This window comes from Salvelinus namaycush, chromosome 11 (assembly GCF_016432855.1).
Source record: "Salvelinus namaycush isolate Seneca chromosome 11, SaNama_1.0, whole genome shotgun sequence".
NCBI lineage: Eukaryota > Metazoa > Chordata > Actinopteri > Salmoniformes > Salmonidae > Salvelinus > Salvelinus namaycush.
In genome coordinates, this window is record NC_052317.1 from 11,879,302 (window position 1) to 11,896,181 (window position 16,880).

At 42.5% G+C, this 16,880-nt stretch overlaps 1 protein-coding gene across 1 annotated transcript in view; it reads left to right on the plus strand.

Moving 5' to 3' along the window:
* The first annotated feature begins 1,000 nt into the window (after positions 1 to 1,000).
* LOC120055824 (rab effector MyRIP-like) overlaps positions 1,001 to 16,880 on the plus strand; it is a 48,658-nt gene continuing 32,778 nt past the window's right edge. Inside the window, exons 1-3 of the mRNA XM_039003812.1 lie at positions 1,001 to 1,243; positions 5,497 to 5,677; positions 16,310 to 16,531. Coding sequence (XP_038859740.1) covers positions 1,141 to 1,243; positions 5,497 to 5,677; positions 16,310 to 16,531 — 506 coding nt within the window. The 5' untranslated portion in view covers positions 1,001 to 1,140. The remainder of the gene's footprint in view (positions 1,244 to 5,496; positions 5,678 to 16,309; positions 16,532 to 16,880) is intronic.

Here is a 16,880-nt window from a genome sequence, read left to right on the forward strand (position 1 = left end):
ACTTTGCCCTCCCACACCACACCACACCATAGCCCTGGCAGCAGCCCCAGCTGACTGGATCCTCATGTGACTGGGTTTCACATGAAGCAATCATTAGTCCAGCTTAATTCTCCAAAGAATCACTTTACTGGCCCCCTCAAAAAGCCTGGACTCAGATCTGTGTCACACTAATGACCATTCACGTTGGCAAGACAGCGCAAACAGATCTGGGACCAGGCTACAAAAAGCCTCCTTACCCCAGGAACCTCACTGTGTGACTGTTCACTGTTCCAGCAGGAGCTTGCTTTTCTTTTTCTGGGATATAGTCACAGGCTGTGGAGTTTCCTGGTTATTCGTTTGTATTTATTTCACCATCTCTTGCAGTTGAGTACCTGTTATTCTCTCTTTTTTCATGCTGGGCTGACGCGTGTATAGAATGCATTGTTTTCTGGTTGGGTTCAGTAAGGGTAGGAGGAGCAAGGCAATCTGAATGGGAAAGGGATACCAGGATAAAAAATATCAGAGAGCATTCGGTTGATCATGACTTACATTCAAATGTGCTAAAATGTGCCCATGAACAATTTTGTATTTACAAGTGTATTATTTCATTGCATTTCAGGTTTAGTAGGCCAATGTGATTATGGAGTGTTAAACTTTGCTCCATGAAAAGTTAACCTCAAATCCAGCTATAGTTGCTCCTTAGAAATAGATGATGGAAGCTTAGAATAAAAATGACTTTATTCTCATTCAGTTAAAAACATTTAATGGAAAATGTATTGCTCAATTATATTAACTTTTGTCGATGAATTTAACTACTGTGGCATAGTCTTTGTGATATTACTGACGGGCTGTACAAATGAATTTACAGTTTAGCCTACTGTGCCGCGTTCATTCCAAACAGTAAAATAACGGTTTACATGTCGCGATCTGATAGGCTCTTTCGCCAGCAGGTGTTTGCAACTTCAATTGCGCTTGTTAGTAGTCCAGATTCCGCCCTTTCCGTACTGGACAGAGACAGAAACATAGGTTACTAGCTTTATGTATGAGTTGCCTAAAAAGTCAGTCGACATTCTGAAGAGACTAACATGAAATGGACTTGACTTACACGGATATGAACATGTAGGCTAGAGTGTTTCAGTTTTTTTTGTATAAATCGTGTTAATGCGCGCACGACAGCTGACTTGCACAACATCTGGCCAGAGACCGGGATTTGCTTACTGTACCGGTGTGGAACAGAGAAGAAGAAGACTAGGACACGGACCCGGTGAGTTACTTATTTCTCTAAATGTGAATGTTCCGATATAAAGTACGTTTTTAGTGACACATTAAAAGGTTATTATTACACCCCGTCAAAGTTATAGTAATACTATACGACTGATGAAGCAGAATATCTTAATAGTAATAGCCAATTGATTAATATGAATTGGATTTCACTGTTCATAACTATCATCACAAGGTAGTACTGGTATAATAACGAATTATTCACAAATGTACATTCAATCTCTCTCGTTCTCGTTCTCTCTCTATCTCTCCCCCTCCAAAAGAGATACTGAATGGATTAACAGGGTTGTACAGATGCAGGCAATGTTTGCTGTTAACTCCAGGAATAGGGACTCCTGTGTTCCTCCTCACATCAGCTCAACAGATTGTAAATCAGTTATCATACGCTATTATGTCAGAGTTGGACTGAGACATCAGCTTTTGGACTGTTTACACGCACGCACGCACGCACGCACGCACGCACACGCACACGCACACGCACACGCACACGCACACGCACACACACACACACACACACACACACACACACAGACACAGACACACACACAGACACAGACACAGACACAGACACAGTTGAATCTCTTCTGGGACTTCTGACACCCAGACCCGTCCCAGGACCTGAGCAAGTCCGGGTCCAAAAATTCAAACTTTTCCCTCAGGTCCGGGTCGGGTGTGTTTGATTGTCATCGGGTCTCGAGTCAACTACAGCTTATTGACCCGAATGGACTCGACCACAGCTCTGCATAGGCTATAGCATATTTATTTTACAGCAGTAAGGTGAACTTATTGATTTATAAAAGGCCTAGTCAACATATAAAAACCTATTTGTTTACCAGAATGCCAACTTGGCTGATATTCTTCTTTTGTTTTTATCACTTGGGTCCAATCGAGTCTGGTCTAAACCCAGACAGACCCATTAGGGTACGGGTCGGGTCTAGGTCTGGTTGTCGTTGGCTCCATTTGGGTTCGGGTCTGACTGTCCTGATTGTCCTCTAGTTCATATACAGTTGACGTTGTTTGAAATGTTGCTCTGTGAGTCAGAATGAGAGAAAAAGAAACACTTGGGAAATGTAATTCAGGTCATGAGTACTAATTCTCCCTTCAAAACGGCTTGATTGTTGTGGCTTAGCAGATTGAAATGTGTGTTCTCTCACCATGGGGTTTAGGGTGCTGCTGTGCTGAGAGCAGTCCTAATCACCTGCTGTAGTTAGTACTTTAATCAGGAGTTATTAACAAGCCAGTGATAGGTGTCATACCTGGGTTCAAATACTATTTCAAATCATTTCAAATACTTTATCTAGGCTTGATTGACCTTGCCCGGTGCAACGGATCCAGTTGCAAAAGTGCAAACCCCACCAATCTGCCACTTCAGGCAGGCTGAAGTAAACTCTAAAAGTATTTGAAGGTTTTCAAATTCTGTTTGAACCCAGGTCTGGTGGGTGTTTGGCTGCTCCTGAAGAGTCAGACAGGTCAACGTGTTGTTCAATCTGAGAGTACAAGTATCTAGCACAGTGTAGCCCACCCATGCTTTCTTTCAATCAGTCACACTTGTAATCTTGTGTTCAGTCTTGTTTTTCAGCACAGAGTGTTAGTTGAGCTTTTCATTCATCATTGTTCATCTTAAATATTTTGTTTTGTGTTTCCCGTACACATACAATACCAACCATGATTTGTCTTTTGTCTTGGAGGAAATGAAGGACTTGGAACCAATCTAGACAATGGTATCTTGATTTAAGACAGAGTCAGAGCCTTCAGTTATATTTAATTTATGAATGATTAGGTTATATTCTTTCACTCAAGTAAAGGCATCTCATCACACTGAAAAGGGACTAATTACAATTCAGTCTTCTGTAAAAGGAGATCATTTTTATAACATTTTGTAAAGAAGTGTGCATTTCAGAATGTTTATGGCTCTCTTGCTGCATTAGTGGTACACAGGAAGACAAATTATGCTATGTAAGGATTGGATAGGAAGGTCTTTCTGCCTGACCTGCATACCAGAAAGCTCCCACACTGACGAAAGACTGCAGAGCCACCATGTATTCCTTCCTGGTGCATGGTCTATATTGTGAAATCAACCCAGACACAAAATTTCATTAGACCTATGAAGTAAAAAAGGTTTAATTTCTACAGTTGAAGTCAGAAGTTTACATACACTTAGGTTGGAGTCATTAAAACTAGTTTTTCAACCACTCCACAAATTTCTTGTTAACAAACTATACTTTTGGCAAGTCGGTTAGGACATCTGCTTTGTGCATGACACAAGTCATTTTTCCAACAATTGTTTACAGACAGATTATTTCACTTATAATTCACTGTATCACAATTCCAGTGTGTCAGAAGTTGACATACACTAAGTTGACTGTGCCTTTAAACAGCTTGGAAAATTCCAGAAAATGATTTCATGGCTTTAGAAGCTTCTGATAGGCAAATTGACATCATTTGAGTCAATTGGAGGTGTACCTGTGGATGTATTTCAAGGCCTACCTTCAAAATCAGTGCCTCTTTGCTTGACATCATGGGAAAATCAAAAGAAATCAGCCAAGACCTCAGAAAAAATGTTAGACCTCCACAATTCTGGTTCATCCTTGGGAGCAATTTCCAAACGCCTGAAGGTACCACGTTCATCTGTACAAACAATAGTACACAACTATAAACACCATGGGACCACGCAGCCGTCGTACCGCTCAGGAAGGAGACGTCTCATCTCTCCTAGAGATGAACGTACTTCGGTGCGAACAGTGCAAATCAATCCCAGAACAACAGCAAAGGACCTTATGAAGATGCTGGAGGAAAGAAGTACAAAAGTATCTATATCCACAGTAAAACGAGTCCTATATCGACATAACCTGAAAGGCCGCTCAGCAAGGAAGAAGCCACTGCTCCAAAACTGCCATAAAAAAGCCAGACTACGGTTTGCATCTGCACATGGGGACAAAGATTGTACTTTTTGGAGAAATTTCCTCTGGTCTGATGAAACAAAAATAGAACTGTTTGGTCATAATGACCATTGTTATGTTTGGAGGGAAAAGGGGGATGCTTGCAAGCTGAAGAGCACCATCCCAACCGTGAAGCATGGGGGTTGGTAGCATCATGTTGTGGGGGTACTTTGCTGCAGGAGGGACTGGTGCACTTCACAAAATAGATGGCATATTAAATAGATGGCAAAATTATGTGGATATATTGAAGCAACATCTCAAGGCATCAGTCAGGAAGTTAAAGCTTGGTTGCAAATGGGTCTTCCAAATGTACAATGACCCAAAGCATACTTCCAAAGTTGTGGCAAAATGGCTTAAGGACAACAAAGTCAAGATATTGGAGTGGACATCACAAAGCCCTGACCTCAACCCTATAGAAAATGTGCGGGCAGAACTGAAAAGGTGTGTGCGAGCAAGGAGGCCTACAAACCTGACTCAGTTACACCAGCTCTGTCAGGAGGATTGGGCCAAAATTCCCCCAACTTATTATGGGAGGCTTGTGGAAGGCTACCCGAAACGTTTTACCCAAGTTAAACAATTTAAAGGCAATGCTACCAAATACTAATTGAGTGTATGTAAACTTCTGACCCACTGGGAATGTGATGAAAGAAATAAAAGCTGAAATAAATAATTCTCTCTACTATTATTCTGACATTTCACATTCACTTCAACTGTATATCTGTTTTAGTTTAATCTTGATGTAGCTAGTTGTTAGTGATACAGAAGTGTGTGACTCTTTGAAAAAAGGTGCAAAGTAGAACCATATATGGTTATTCGGTTTGTCCCCATGGGGACACTGCTGGTTCACTCATACTCCCTTCTATTCACCTATTCTCTGCTCAATAAAATCACAGAAAATACTCATTTGAAAGACAGAAATCATGGCAGAAATATAAATTGTCAGTACTGTAAAGGTTTAGGTAGAACCCTTTGCCTTACAATGAACCGTTGTTTATCAAAAAGGGTTCTTCAGATGAAAACAGTTCTTGGTAGAACCCTATTCCTCCGCAAATAACCCTTTCTAGAACCCTTTTTCTAAGAGTGTGCTCACTGAAAATGACTTTGCTGAAGGAGGAGACGACACTGAGCATAGTTCTCTGTTGTGCTGTGTTGGTCTAGGCACATACTGAAGACAAACTTAACCCTCTCAAATCCAAACCTTAACCATTAGAAGAAACAACCCAACCTGTCCTTATATCATAATCTAGGAGAAACGTCATCCTTTGACCTTTTCCCAATGTCTGTCATCCCCTTACAGTCTCTCCTGAGCTCAGTGGAGACAACAGATTGGGGCAGGGTGTTGGATTGACAGTGGTACCTGAGTCAGCCATGAGGCGGAAGCTGGACATGTCGGGACTGACGGACGATGAGGCAGAGCACGTTCTACAAGTGGTGCAGCGGGACATGAGGCTCCGGAAGAAAGAGGACGAGCGCCTCAGGTGAGTTTGGACCTTTGGACCATAGAGTTGGATGGAGGGCGCACTTGCCACAAAGCCTGTTTTAGCATGGGTAGTGCCATTGAAGGCTTTCACTGTTCTAAAGTAGTCAACTTGTTGGGACTTGCTATGGGTTATGGAGGATCACAGATTTCCATCTAGCTCAAATCAAATCATACTGTATTTGTCACATGCTTCGTAAACAACTGGTGTAGACTAACAGTGAAATGCTGATTTACTGGTCCTTCCCAACAACGCAGAGAGAACAAAAATTGAAAAATAGAGAGTGCAAATCTGTCATCAAGGCAAAGGGTGGCAATTTTGAAGAATCTCAAATATAACATATATTTTGATTTGTTTAACACTTTTTTGGTTACTACATGATTCCATATGTGTTATTTCATAGTTTTTATGTCTTCACTCTTATTCTACAATGTAGAAAATTGTAAAAATAAAGAAAAACCCTTGAATGAGTAGGTTTGTCCAAACTTTTGACTGGTACTGTAGGTAGGGATAAATGACTAGGAAAATATATATATAAATAAATATACTGTAGGTAGGGATAAAGTGACTAGGAAAATATATATATAAATAAATATACTGTAGGTAGGGATAAAGTGACTAGGAAAATATATATATAAATAAATATACTGTAGGTAGGGATAAATGACTAGGAAAATATATATATAAATAAATATACTGTAGGTAGGGATAAAGTGACTAGGAAACAAGATAGATAATTAACAGTAACAGCAGCATATGTGATGAGTCAAAAGAGTTAGTGCAAAAAGGGTCAATGCAGATAGTCCGGGTAGCTGTTGGTTAACTATTTAACTAACTATTTAGCAGTCTTATGTCTTGGGGGTAGAAGCTCTTTAGGCTCCTGTTGGTTCCAGACTTGTTGTTTGCCGTGCGGTAGCAGAGAGAACAGTCTATGACTTGGGTGGCTGGAGGCCAGGCATTGGATATCACAGGAGATTTCCCATCCTGCCTCTGGCCCACTGTGTCTCCAAAACAAGAGACAGGAAGAGCCTGCCCTTTCCTGTTTGACTATGACTCACCTCCTGCCTAAATCACCATGGAAACTGGTATACACCCAATCTCAAACCCCCAAGGGACCTGGGGAGATCTGAGAGGATTGGAATAGGATAATCAATATGGCCTATCAAGGGGGAAATAGAGTCATTACTGTACAGTACTATATTGCTTATACCCATCCAGTCATTACCAGTCCTTTCAGATTTGCACAGTTAGGTAGGGGTGTATGAATTCAAATGACAGCTATTGAAGGTCCTTAGATACAAGCGTCAAGACCACAGTGTGCTGTTTGTGATAATTGGATACTAACTGAATGAAACTAAGAGGTGTCCTTGGTTGGTTCTGAATACCCAGAATCACAATGAATTAAGCGCATCTATTAATGTATTCATGGTCTGAGTTATGCGTGGTGAGGTAGTGAGCAGTGAGAAGCATTCTCACCTTTCCTTAGCCCTGCTGAGTGAGCCTTCAGAGGGTTAAAATAACATTAGAATGTCATCACTTCAGTCCCATCTCTATTATGCTCCAGAACCTTCAGGGACAGGACAGTTTTCTCTCTCTCTCTCTCTCTCTCTCTCTCTCTCTCTCTCTCTCTCTCTCTCTCTCTCTCTCTCTCTCTCTCTCTCTCTCTCTCTGCCTCTCTCTCTCTCTCTCTCTCTCTCTCTCTCTCTCTCTCTCTGCCTCTCTCTCTCTCTCTCTCTCTTTCTTTCTTTTTTCTCTCTCTCTCTCTTTCTCTCTCTATTATTTTCTCTCTCACTCTAATGCATGCTTATGCACAGGGTGCGATTTTATCTCATTCCCTGTTGAAAACCACGTCTGAAAACCACAGTGAGTTATTCTGTCCTAATGGACACAGAGTTGATCTAGCCTCGCAGAACCAGTCTGATAGCTGTGTTAAAATGGTAAGCTATCACGCAACCAGGCTGGCTCACGAGGCTGTTGTTGATTCAGTGGTAACTGAAATATGGGGGATTTGGCCTAGATTGTTTTGGACTAATCAAAGTCTTGGCCTGAATCTTTGGTGTCTGGCCAGCATTCACTCGTGATCTATTGCGACACTCAGTGCAATAAGGTACGTATCAACTTCATGGAGATGTAGCTACCATGGAGGCTTGATCCACTTGACTGACAGTAGTAGAGATGTGCTGTCGCTACAACCTGGAATTTATAAACCGCATAAGGAGTGTGTGCTCAGTCCTTGGAGACTCTAACTAGGCTTAGCTTAAGCTGAACCTTTTTTCATTCCTCCTTGACTGATCTCAAGATAGTGGCAACTGACAAGAGGATGACCAGTTTGTAAAGACCAAGGCTTCACTTAGTTTATATCACAGCTGTACAACCTTCGCATATCCAGCATACTCTTGTTGGCGCTCTTCACCGCTCTATCTTCCAACCAGACGTTTTACCCTTCACTTCCCCAGTGATTAGGAAGTGAGTTTCGCTGCTGCTGCTGTGTTTGATTCTAGTGAACAGGGCAGGCGCTTACCATCAACTAATCTTGTTGTTTTCCATTCATGTCTGGATTTGTACAGCCAGGCTGGGGAGATTGGGCTGTTTCAACACAGCATAACGCTGGTTTCCTGAAGTGTGGCTTGATTGAATTTCAGCTGTATTCATCACCATATTGATTATTATTCATAATTTCCTCATTGATTTAGAGGTCGTTTCAGAGATAAGACACTGGATAGTTTAGTTAGCGTCAGATCCTGTCATCCTGTTTTAATCAAATGCTGGTGATATACAGTACAGGTCAAATGTTTGGACACACCTACTCATTCAAGGGTGTTTCTTTATTTTTACTATTTTCTACATTGTAGAATAATAGTGAAGACATCAAAACTATGAAATAACACATATGGAATCATGTAGTAACCAAACAAGTGTTAAACAATTCAAAATGTATTTTATATTTTAGAAACTTTCAAAGTAGCCACCCTTTGCCTTAATGACAGCTTTGTACACTTGTACACCTGGCATTCTCACAACCAGAATCATGAGGAATGCTTTTCCAACAGTCTTGAAGGAGTTCCCACATATGCTGAGCACATGTTGGCTGATTTTCCTTCACTCTGTGGTCCAACTCATCCCAAACCATCTCAATTTGGTTGAGTTCGGATGATTGTGGAAGCCAGGTCATCTGATCTCCATCACCCTCCTTCTTGGTAAAATAGCCCTTATGCAACCTGGAGGTGTGTTTTGGGTAATTTTCCCGTTGAAAAACAAATGATAGTCCCACTAAGCTGGTTATATCTCCCTCACTAACTTTAGGCATCAGCTGTCAGAGCAGCTTACTGATCAATGCACCTGTACACAGGCCATCTGTAAATAGCCCACCCAACTACCTCATCCCCATATTGTTATTTTTTTGCTCTTTTGCACCCCAGTATCTCTACTTGCATATCATCATCTGCACAGCTATCACTCCAGTGTTAATGCTAAATTGTAATTATTTCGCCACTATGGCCTATTTATTGCCTTACCTCCCTAATCTTACTACATTTGCACACACTGTATATACATTTTTCTATTGTGTTATTGACTGTATGTTTGTTTCTCCCATGTGTAACTCTGTATTGTTGTTTTTGTCACACTGCTTTGCTTTATCTTGGCCAGGTCGCAGTTGTAAATGAAAACTAGTTCTCAACTGGCCTACCTGGTTAAATGAAGGTGAAATAAAATAAAATAAACAAGCACAAACCAGATGGGATTGCGTATCGCTGCAAAATGCTGTGGTAGCCATGCTGGTTAAGTGTGACTTGAGTTCTAAATAAATCACAGACAGTGTCACCAGCAAAGCACCCACACTCCATCCCACCTCCTTCTCCATGCTTCACGGTGGGAACCACACATGCGGAGATCATCCGTTCACCTACTCTGCGTCTCACAAAGACAGCAGTTGGAACCAAAAATCTAAAATTTGGACTCATCAGATCCAAAGGACAGATTTCCACCAGTCTAATGTCCATTGTTTCTTGGCCCAAGCAAGTCTCTTCTTTTTATTGGTGTCCTTTAGAAGTGGTTTCTTTGCAGTAATTCGACCATGAAGGCCTGATTCATGTAGTCTCCTCTGAACAGTTGATGTTGAGATGTGTCTGTTACTTGAACTCTATGAAGCATTTATTAGGGCTACAATCTGAGCTGCAGTGAACTCTAATGAACTTATCCTCTGCAGCAGAGATAACTCTGGGTCTTCTTTTCCTGTGGCGGTCCTCATGAGAGCCAGTTTCACAAAGCACTTGATGGTTTTTGCGACTGCACTTGAAGAAACTTTCAAAGTTCTTGAAATTTCCCTGATTGACTGACCTTCATGCAAGTAACAAGTAGCCTGGTGGTTAGAGCGTTGGACTAGTCACCGAAAGGTTGCAAGATCGAATCCCCGAGCTGATAAGGTAAAAATCTGTCGTTCTGCCCCTAAACAAGGCAGGTTAACCCACTGTTTCTAAGCCGTCATTGAAAATAAGAATTTGTTGTTTCTCTTTGCTTGTTTGAGCTGTTCTTGCCATAATATGGACTTGGTCTTTTACCAAATAGGGCTATCTTCTGTATACCACCCCTACCTTGTCACAACACAACTGATTGGCTCAAATGCATTAAGAAAGAAATAATATTGGCCAAAACTTTTAACAAGGCACACCTGTTAATTGAAATGCATTCCAAGTGACTACCTCATGAAGCTGGTTGAGAGAATGCCAAGCGCTGTCATCAAGGCAAATGGTGGCTACTTTGGATACTACATGATTCCATATGTGTTATTTCATAGTTTTGATGTCTCCTCCATTATTCTACAATGTAGAAAATTGTAAAAAAATAAAGAAAACCCATGGAATGAGTAGGTGTGTCCAAACCTTTGACTGGTACTTTAGTTACTGTCTATTAATGACACAATGGCTTAATGACATAGAGCTATAATTTGTTTACTGCACACACACACACACACACACACACACACACACACACACACACACACACACACACACACACACACACACACACACACACACACACACACACACACACACACACACACACACACACACACACACACACACACACACACACACACACGCCACCCTTTTCAGTTGTTATTGCGTCAAGAGGCTAAACTCTCATTTCATGCAGCTAGTGTACCTGGGCTAAGGCTTTCTCTCTCTCTCTCTACCCATCTGTCCCCAAGTGCTTGCTGTTGGCTCTATGCATCCTGCTTTTCAATTTCTCCTTTGACATGCAGGAGCATCACACAATATCATATAGGGATGAGTGAGAGCCCAGAGGCACTGGAAGACACATCACACTCAGTGTGGTCTCAGAGATCCGAGTTAAGAGGGAAAAACTATATAAACTCAGCAAAAAAAGAAATGTCCTCTCACTGTCAACTGCGTTAATTTTCAGCAAACTTGTGTAAATATTTGTATGAACATAACAGAATTCAACAACTGAGACATAAACTGAACAAGTTTCACAGACATGTGACTAACAGAAATGGAATAATGTGTCCCTGAACAAAGGGGGGTCAAAATCAAAAGTAACAGTCAGTATTTGGTGTGGCCACCAGCTGCATTAAGTACTGCAGTGCATCTCCTCCTCATGGACTGCACCAGATTTGCCAGTTCTTGCTGTGAGATGTTACCCCGCTCTTGCACCACCAAGGCACCAGCAAGTTCCCGGACATTTCTGGGGGGAATGGCCCTAGCCCTCATCCTCCGATTCAACAGGTCCCAGGCGTGCTCAATGGGATTGAGATCCGGGCTCTTCGCTGGCCATGGCAGAACACTGACATTCCTGTCTTGCAGGAAATCACGCACAGAACGAGCAGTATGGCTGGTGGCATTGTCATGCTGGAGGGTCATGTCAGGATGAGCCTGCAGGAAGGGTACCACATGAGGGAGGAGGATGTGGCACCGAAGGAGATGGCCGCCCTTTTACGGTCTCCTAACCTATAGTGCTATTATGTGGTTTTTTTTGTGATATTTGTAAATTATTTTGTACATAATTTTTCTGCAACCGTATCTTACGGCAGAAAACAGCTTCTGGATATCAGGACAGCGATCACTCACATCGGATTAGACGAAGATTTCTTCAACAAGAACAACAACAAGCAGGACTTACACGATATTCTCCAAACACCCCGCAGGGCAGACATCCCAATTATTCACAAAAGGAAGCGACGCAGAGGACGAAGAGCCGGATGCCTCGTTCGGACCCGCAGAAGGCGAGTGTGAAAGCTGCCGTTACCGTCAATACTACTCGCCAACGTGCAATCATTGGACAATGAACTAGACGAGGTACGATCACGAATATACTACCAACGGGACATCAAAAACTGTAATATCCTATGTTTCACGGAATCGTGGGTGAATGACGACATGGATATTCAGCTAGCGGGATATACGCTGCACCGGCAGGATAGAACAGCACACTCCGGTAAGACGAGGGGGGGGCGGTCTGTGCATATTTGTAAACAACAGCTGGTGCAAAAAATCTAAGGAAGTCTCTAGATTTTGCTCGCCTGAGGTAGAGTATACTGTGATAAATTGTAGGCCACACTACTTGCCTAGAGAGTTCTCAGCTATACTTTTCGTGGCTGTTTATTTACCACCACAAACAGATGCTGGCACTAAGACCGCACTCAGTCAGCTGTATAAGGAAATAAGCAAACAGGAAACCACTCACCCAGAGGCGGCGCTCCTAGTGGCCGGAGACTTTAATGCAGGGAAACTTAAATCAGTTCTACCAAATCTCTATCAACATGTTAAATGTGCAACCAGAGGGAAAAAAATTCTAGATCACCTGTACTCCACACACAGAGACGTGTACAAAGCTCGTCCTTTATTTGGTAAATCCGACTAAACTCTATCCTCCTGATTCCTGCTTTCAAGGTGTGGGACTCTAACCCGGAAGCTTACAAGAAATCCCGCTATGCCCTGCGACGAACCATCAAACAGGCAAAGCGTCAATACAGGGCTAAGATTGAATCATACTACACCGGCTCCGACGCTCGTTGGATGTGGCAGGGCTTGCAAACTATTACAGACTATTACAGGGAAGCACAACCGCGAGCTGCCCAGTGAGACGAGCCTACCAGACGAGCTAAACCACTTCTATGCTCGCTTCGAGGCAAGCAACACTGAAGCATGCATGAGACCACCAGCTGTTCCGGACGGTGTGTGATAACGCTCTCGGTAGTCGTTGTGAGCAAGACCTATAAACAGGTCAACATACACAAGGCTGCGGGGCCAGACGGATTACCAGGACGTGTGCTCCGGGCATGTGCTGACCAACTGGCAGGTGTCTTCACTGACATTTTCAACATGTCCCTGATTGAGTCTGTAATACCTACATGTTTCAAGCAGACCACCATAGTCCCTGTGCCCAAGGAAGTGAAGGTAACCTGCCTAAATGCTTACTGCCCCGTAGCAATCACGTCGGTAGCCATGAAGGACATTGAAAGGCTGGTCATAGCTCACATCAACAGCATCATCCCGAATACCCTAGACCCACTCCAATTCGCATACCGTCCCAACAGATCCACAGATGATGCAATCTCAATTGCACTCCACACTGCCCTTTCCCACCTGGACAAAAGGAACACCTATGCGAGAATACTGTTCATTGACTACAGCTCAGCGTTCAACACCATAGTGCCACAAAGCTCATCACTAAGCTAAAGACCCTGGGACTAAACACCTCCCTCTGCAACTGGATCCTGGACTTCCTGACTGGCCTCCACAGGTGGTAAGGATAGGTAACAACACGTCTGCCACGCTGATCCTCAACACTGGAGCCCCTCAGGGGTGCGTGCTTATTCCCTTCCTGTACTCCCTGTTCACACTTCGACTGCATGGCAAAACATGACTCCAACACCATCATTACGTTTGCTGACGACACAACAGTGGTAGGCCTGATTACCGACAACAATGAGACAGCCTATAGGGAGGAGGTCAGAGACCTGGCAGTGTGGTGCTAGGACAACAACCTCTCCCTCAATGTGAGCAAGACAAAGGAGCTGGTCATGGACCACAGGAAAAGGCGGGCCTAACAGGCCCCCATTAACATCAATGGGGCTGTAGTGGAGCGGGTCGAAAGTTTCAAGTTCCTTGGTGTCCACATCACCAACGAACTATCATGGTCCAAACACACCAAGACAGTCGTGAAGAGGGCGTGACAACACCTTTTCCCCCTCAGGAGACTGAAAAGATTTGGCGTGGGTCCCCAGATCCTCAAAACGTCCTACAGCTGCACCATTGAGAGTATCCTGAACGGTTGCATCACCGCCTGGTATGGTAACTGCTCAGCATTTGACCGTATGGCGCTACAGAGGGTAGTGCGTACGGCCCAGTACATCACCACGGCCAAGCTTCCTACCATCCAGGACCTATATACAAGGCAGTGTCAGAGGAAGGCCCAAAAAATTGTCAGAGACTCCAGTCACCCAAGTCATAAACTGTTCTCTCTGCTACCGCACGGCAAGCGGTACTGGAGCGCCAAATCTGGGACCAGAAGGCTCCTTAACAGCTTTTAACCACAAGCCATAAGACTGCTGAACAAGGCCACCCGGACTATATGGCCACCCGGACTATTTACATTGACACCCCCCCCCCATTTGTTTTTACACTGCTGCTACCCGCTGTTTATTATCTATGAATAGTCACTTTACCCCTACCTACATGTACAAAATATCTCGACTAACCTTTTCCCCCGCACATTGACTCGGTACCAATACATATATAGCGTCGTTATTTTTTTGTGTTAATTTTTTATAATTTTTTACTTTAGTTTATTTGGTAAATATATTCTTAACTCTTTTTTGAACTGCATTGTTGGTTAAGGGCTTGTAAGTAAGCATTTCACGGTAAGGTCTACACCTGTTGTATTCGGCGCATGTGACAAAAAAAGTTTGGTTTGATTTAATTTAATTTTTAAGGCTGTTATGAGTTCATCATACTAGTCCCTCATCAATGAGTATGGTTACATGCACACAATAATGTGATTATTGTGGATAGTCTGATTAATATAATAGTTCAATTAAAATGTTTACATGCTTTGCAAGTAGAGTGATTCCCTAATAAATCTGTTTACGTGGACACATCTGAAATCAGGCTACCTGATGGCAGAAAATCAAATCGCCAATCAAAATATACGTTCTACCACGGAGAACGTTATTTTTGGGAAGCATATTTGATTCTGACTTCGGACTTATAAAGTTTGTATGTGAAAACTACTTCTAAGATGCATACATTCAGTTGTTCCGGACACACTTCACACACACTAAAGAGGGAGGCTCACTTGGCTGGTGATGCACATGCACAGATCAAGTACACCTCTGGAACACCAATTAAGGTGTTTACTTGTCCTAATAATTAAAAGGATGGCTCAGAAAACCATGTGTTTTAATCGGCATATGCTTACTTCCATTTTGACCGTGCACCGATTAAGATAAGCAGAGTAAGGTAGTTCCTTTATTTCTTCAGGGATATGAATACCATGTATGTCCACTTCATCATCAGACCATTTTATTGGTAAACTACACGGTAATGTAAGTGTTGTGTTTTTTTTGCAACTTAATATGTAATATGGTATACTTATCATAGTTGGGGTGTAATCCAGAGAGGTTAGAAACATGATCTAAATCATCTTTGAGGCTGTGCAAGGATCCAGATTGCAGATTTAAGAGGAAACTTAATTAAATCGTCAGCATAAAATGACACCTTTGTTTTTAAGCCCTGGATTTCTAGCCCCTCCATGTTATTGTTGGATCGGATTTTAATAGCTAACATTTTGATGGCCACATTAAATAGATATGCAGACAGTGTACAATCTTGTTTTACTCCTTTTGACAGTTTAATACTTTCTGAGAAGTAGCCATTATTTACTATTTTACATCTGGAGTTCTATATATAACTTTAACTTATTGTATAAGAGATTCACCTAAATTAAAATAGTCCAAGCATTTACTGTATATATCAATTCTAGTCATACTTTATCAAAATGACTTTATCATACCTTTCCAAAATCTTCCATGAATAGCAGATCTGGTTTCCTAGATTTTTTTATAGTGTTTTATTGTTTGAAGTACTTGTCTTATTTATCTCCAATGTATCGTTCATGTAAAAAACATGTCTAATCAGGATGAATAATATCCAACAACACCTTTGCTCGGATTTTTGCATCACAGCACTGAAGTGTAAGGGGCCTCCAGTGTTTTAGATAGACTGCATCTTTATACTTACTACCTGGTTTATTTTTCAGTCATTGTGAAATCAGACCTTCTTGCTGAGTACCTGATAGTTGACAATTTTTATAGGAGTGATTTAAACATGCTAATAATGTATCATTGAGTAGAGTATAAAAGGTTTAATATACTTCAACTGGTATGCCATCCAGCCCTGGAGTTTTCCCTGGAATAAAGGCTTTAATTGCATCAAGAAGTTCCTCCTCTACAATTTGGCCCTTACACAAGTCTTCATGTACAGCTGATAATTTTACACTATTATAAAAAAAAAAAATCCTAATAGATAACTTCAGTTGGTGGAAATCACCCTCCCCCTCTCACTCATCCTCTCTTCCCCCTAATCCCCCCTCTCCATCATCCTCCCTCAGTGAGCTGAAGCAAGAGCTGGACGAGGAGGGTAGTCGTTGCTCCCTGCTCTCCCGGCAGCATCGCTTCAACGAGCGCTGCTGCATCCGCTGCTGCTCTCCCTTCACCTTCCTGGTCAACCCCAAGCGCCCGTGTCTGGACTGCAAGTACAACGTCTGCAAGACCTGCCGCTCCTACAGCAAGAAGGACAAAGCCTGGGTCTGCTCGGCGTGTCAGAAGGGCAGGTCAGTGGGGATGGAGGAATGTGTGATTCTGTGTACAGGTATAAGCGGGGATGAAGGGGTGGAAGGAGGTGTAGTAGGATGATGGATTGGAGATGGAAGAGAAGACTGTCAGAGAATTGTCCATGTGTGTGGGTGTGTCTACGTGTGTGGGTGTGTCAATGTGTGTGGGTGTGTCTATGTGTGTGGGTGTGTCTATGTGTGTGTGCATTTTGTAGTTAGCCTATTTGCCAATGGTGAATGACAGTGACAGTCTTCATCCGCTGTGTGAGCTTGTGTTGAGCCTTCGACCTCAGTGACTAACATGTATTTAGTACTGGAGATGTCAGGTAGCCACACTGTCATAAACACA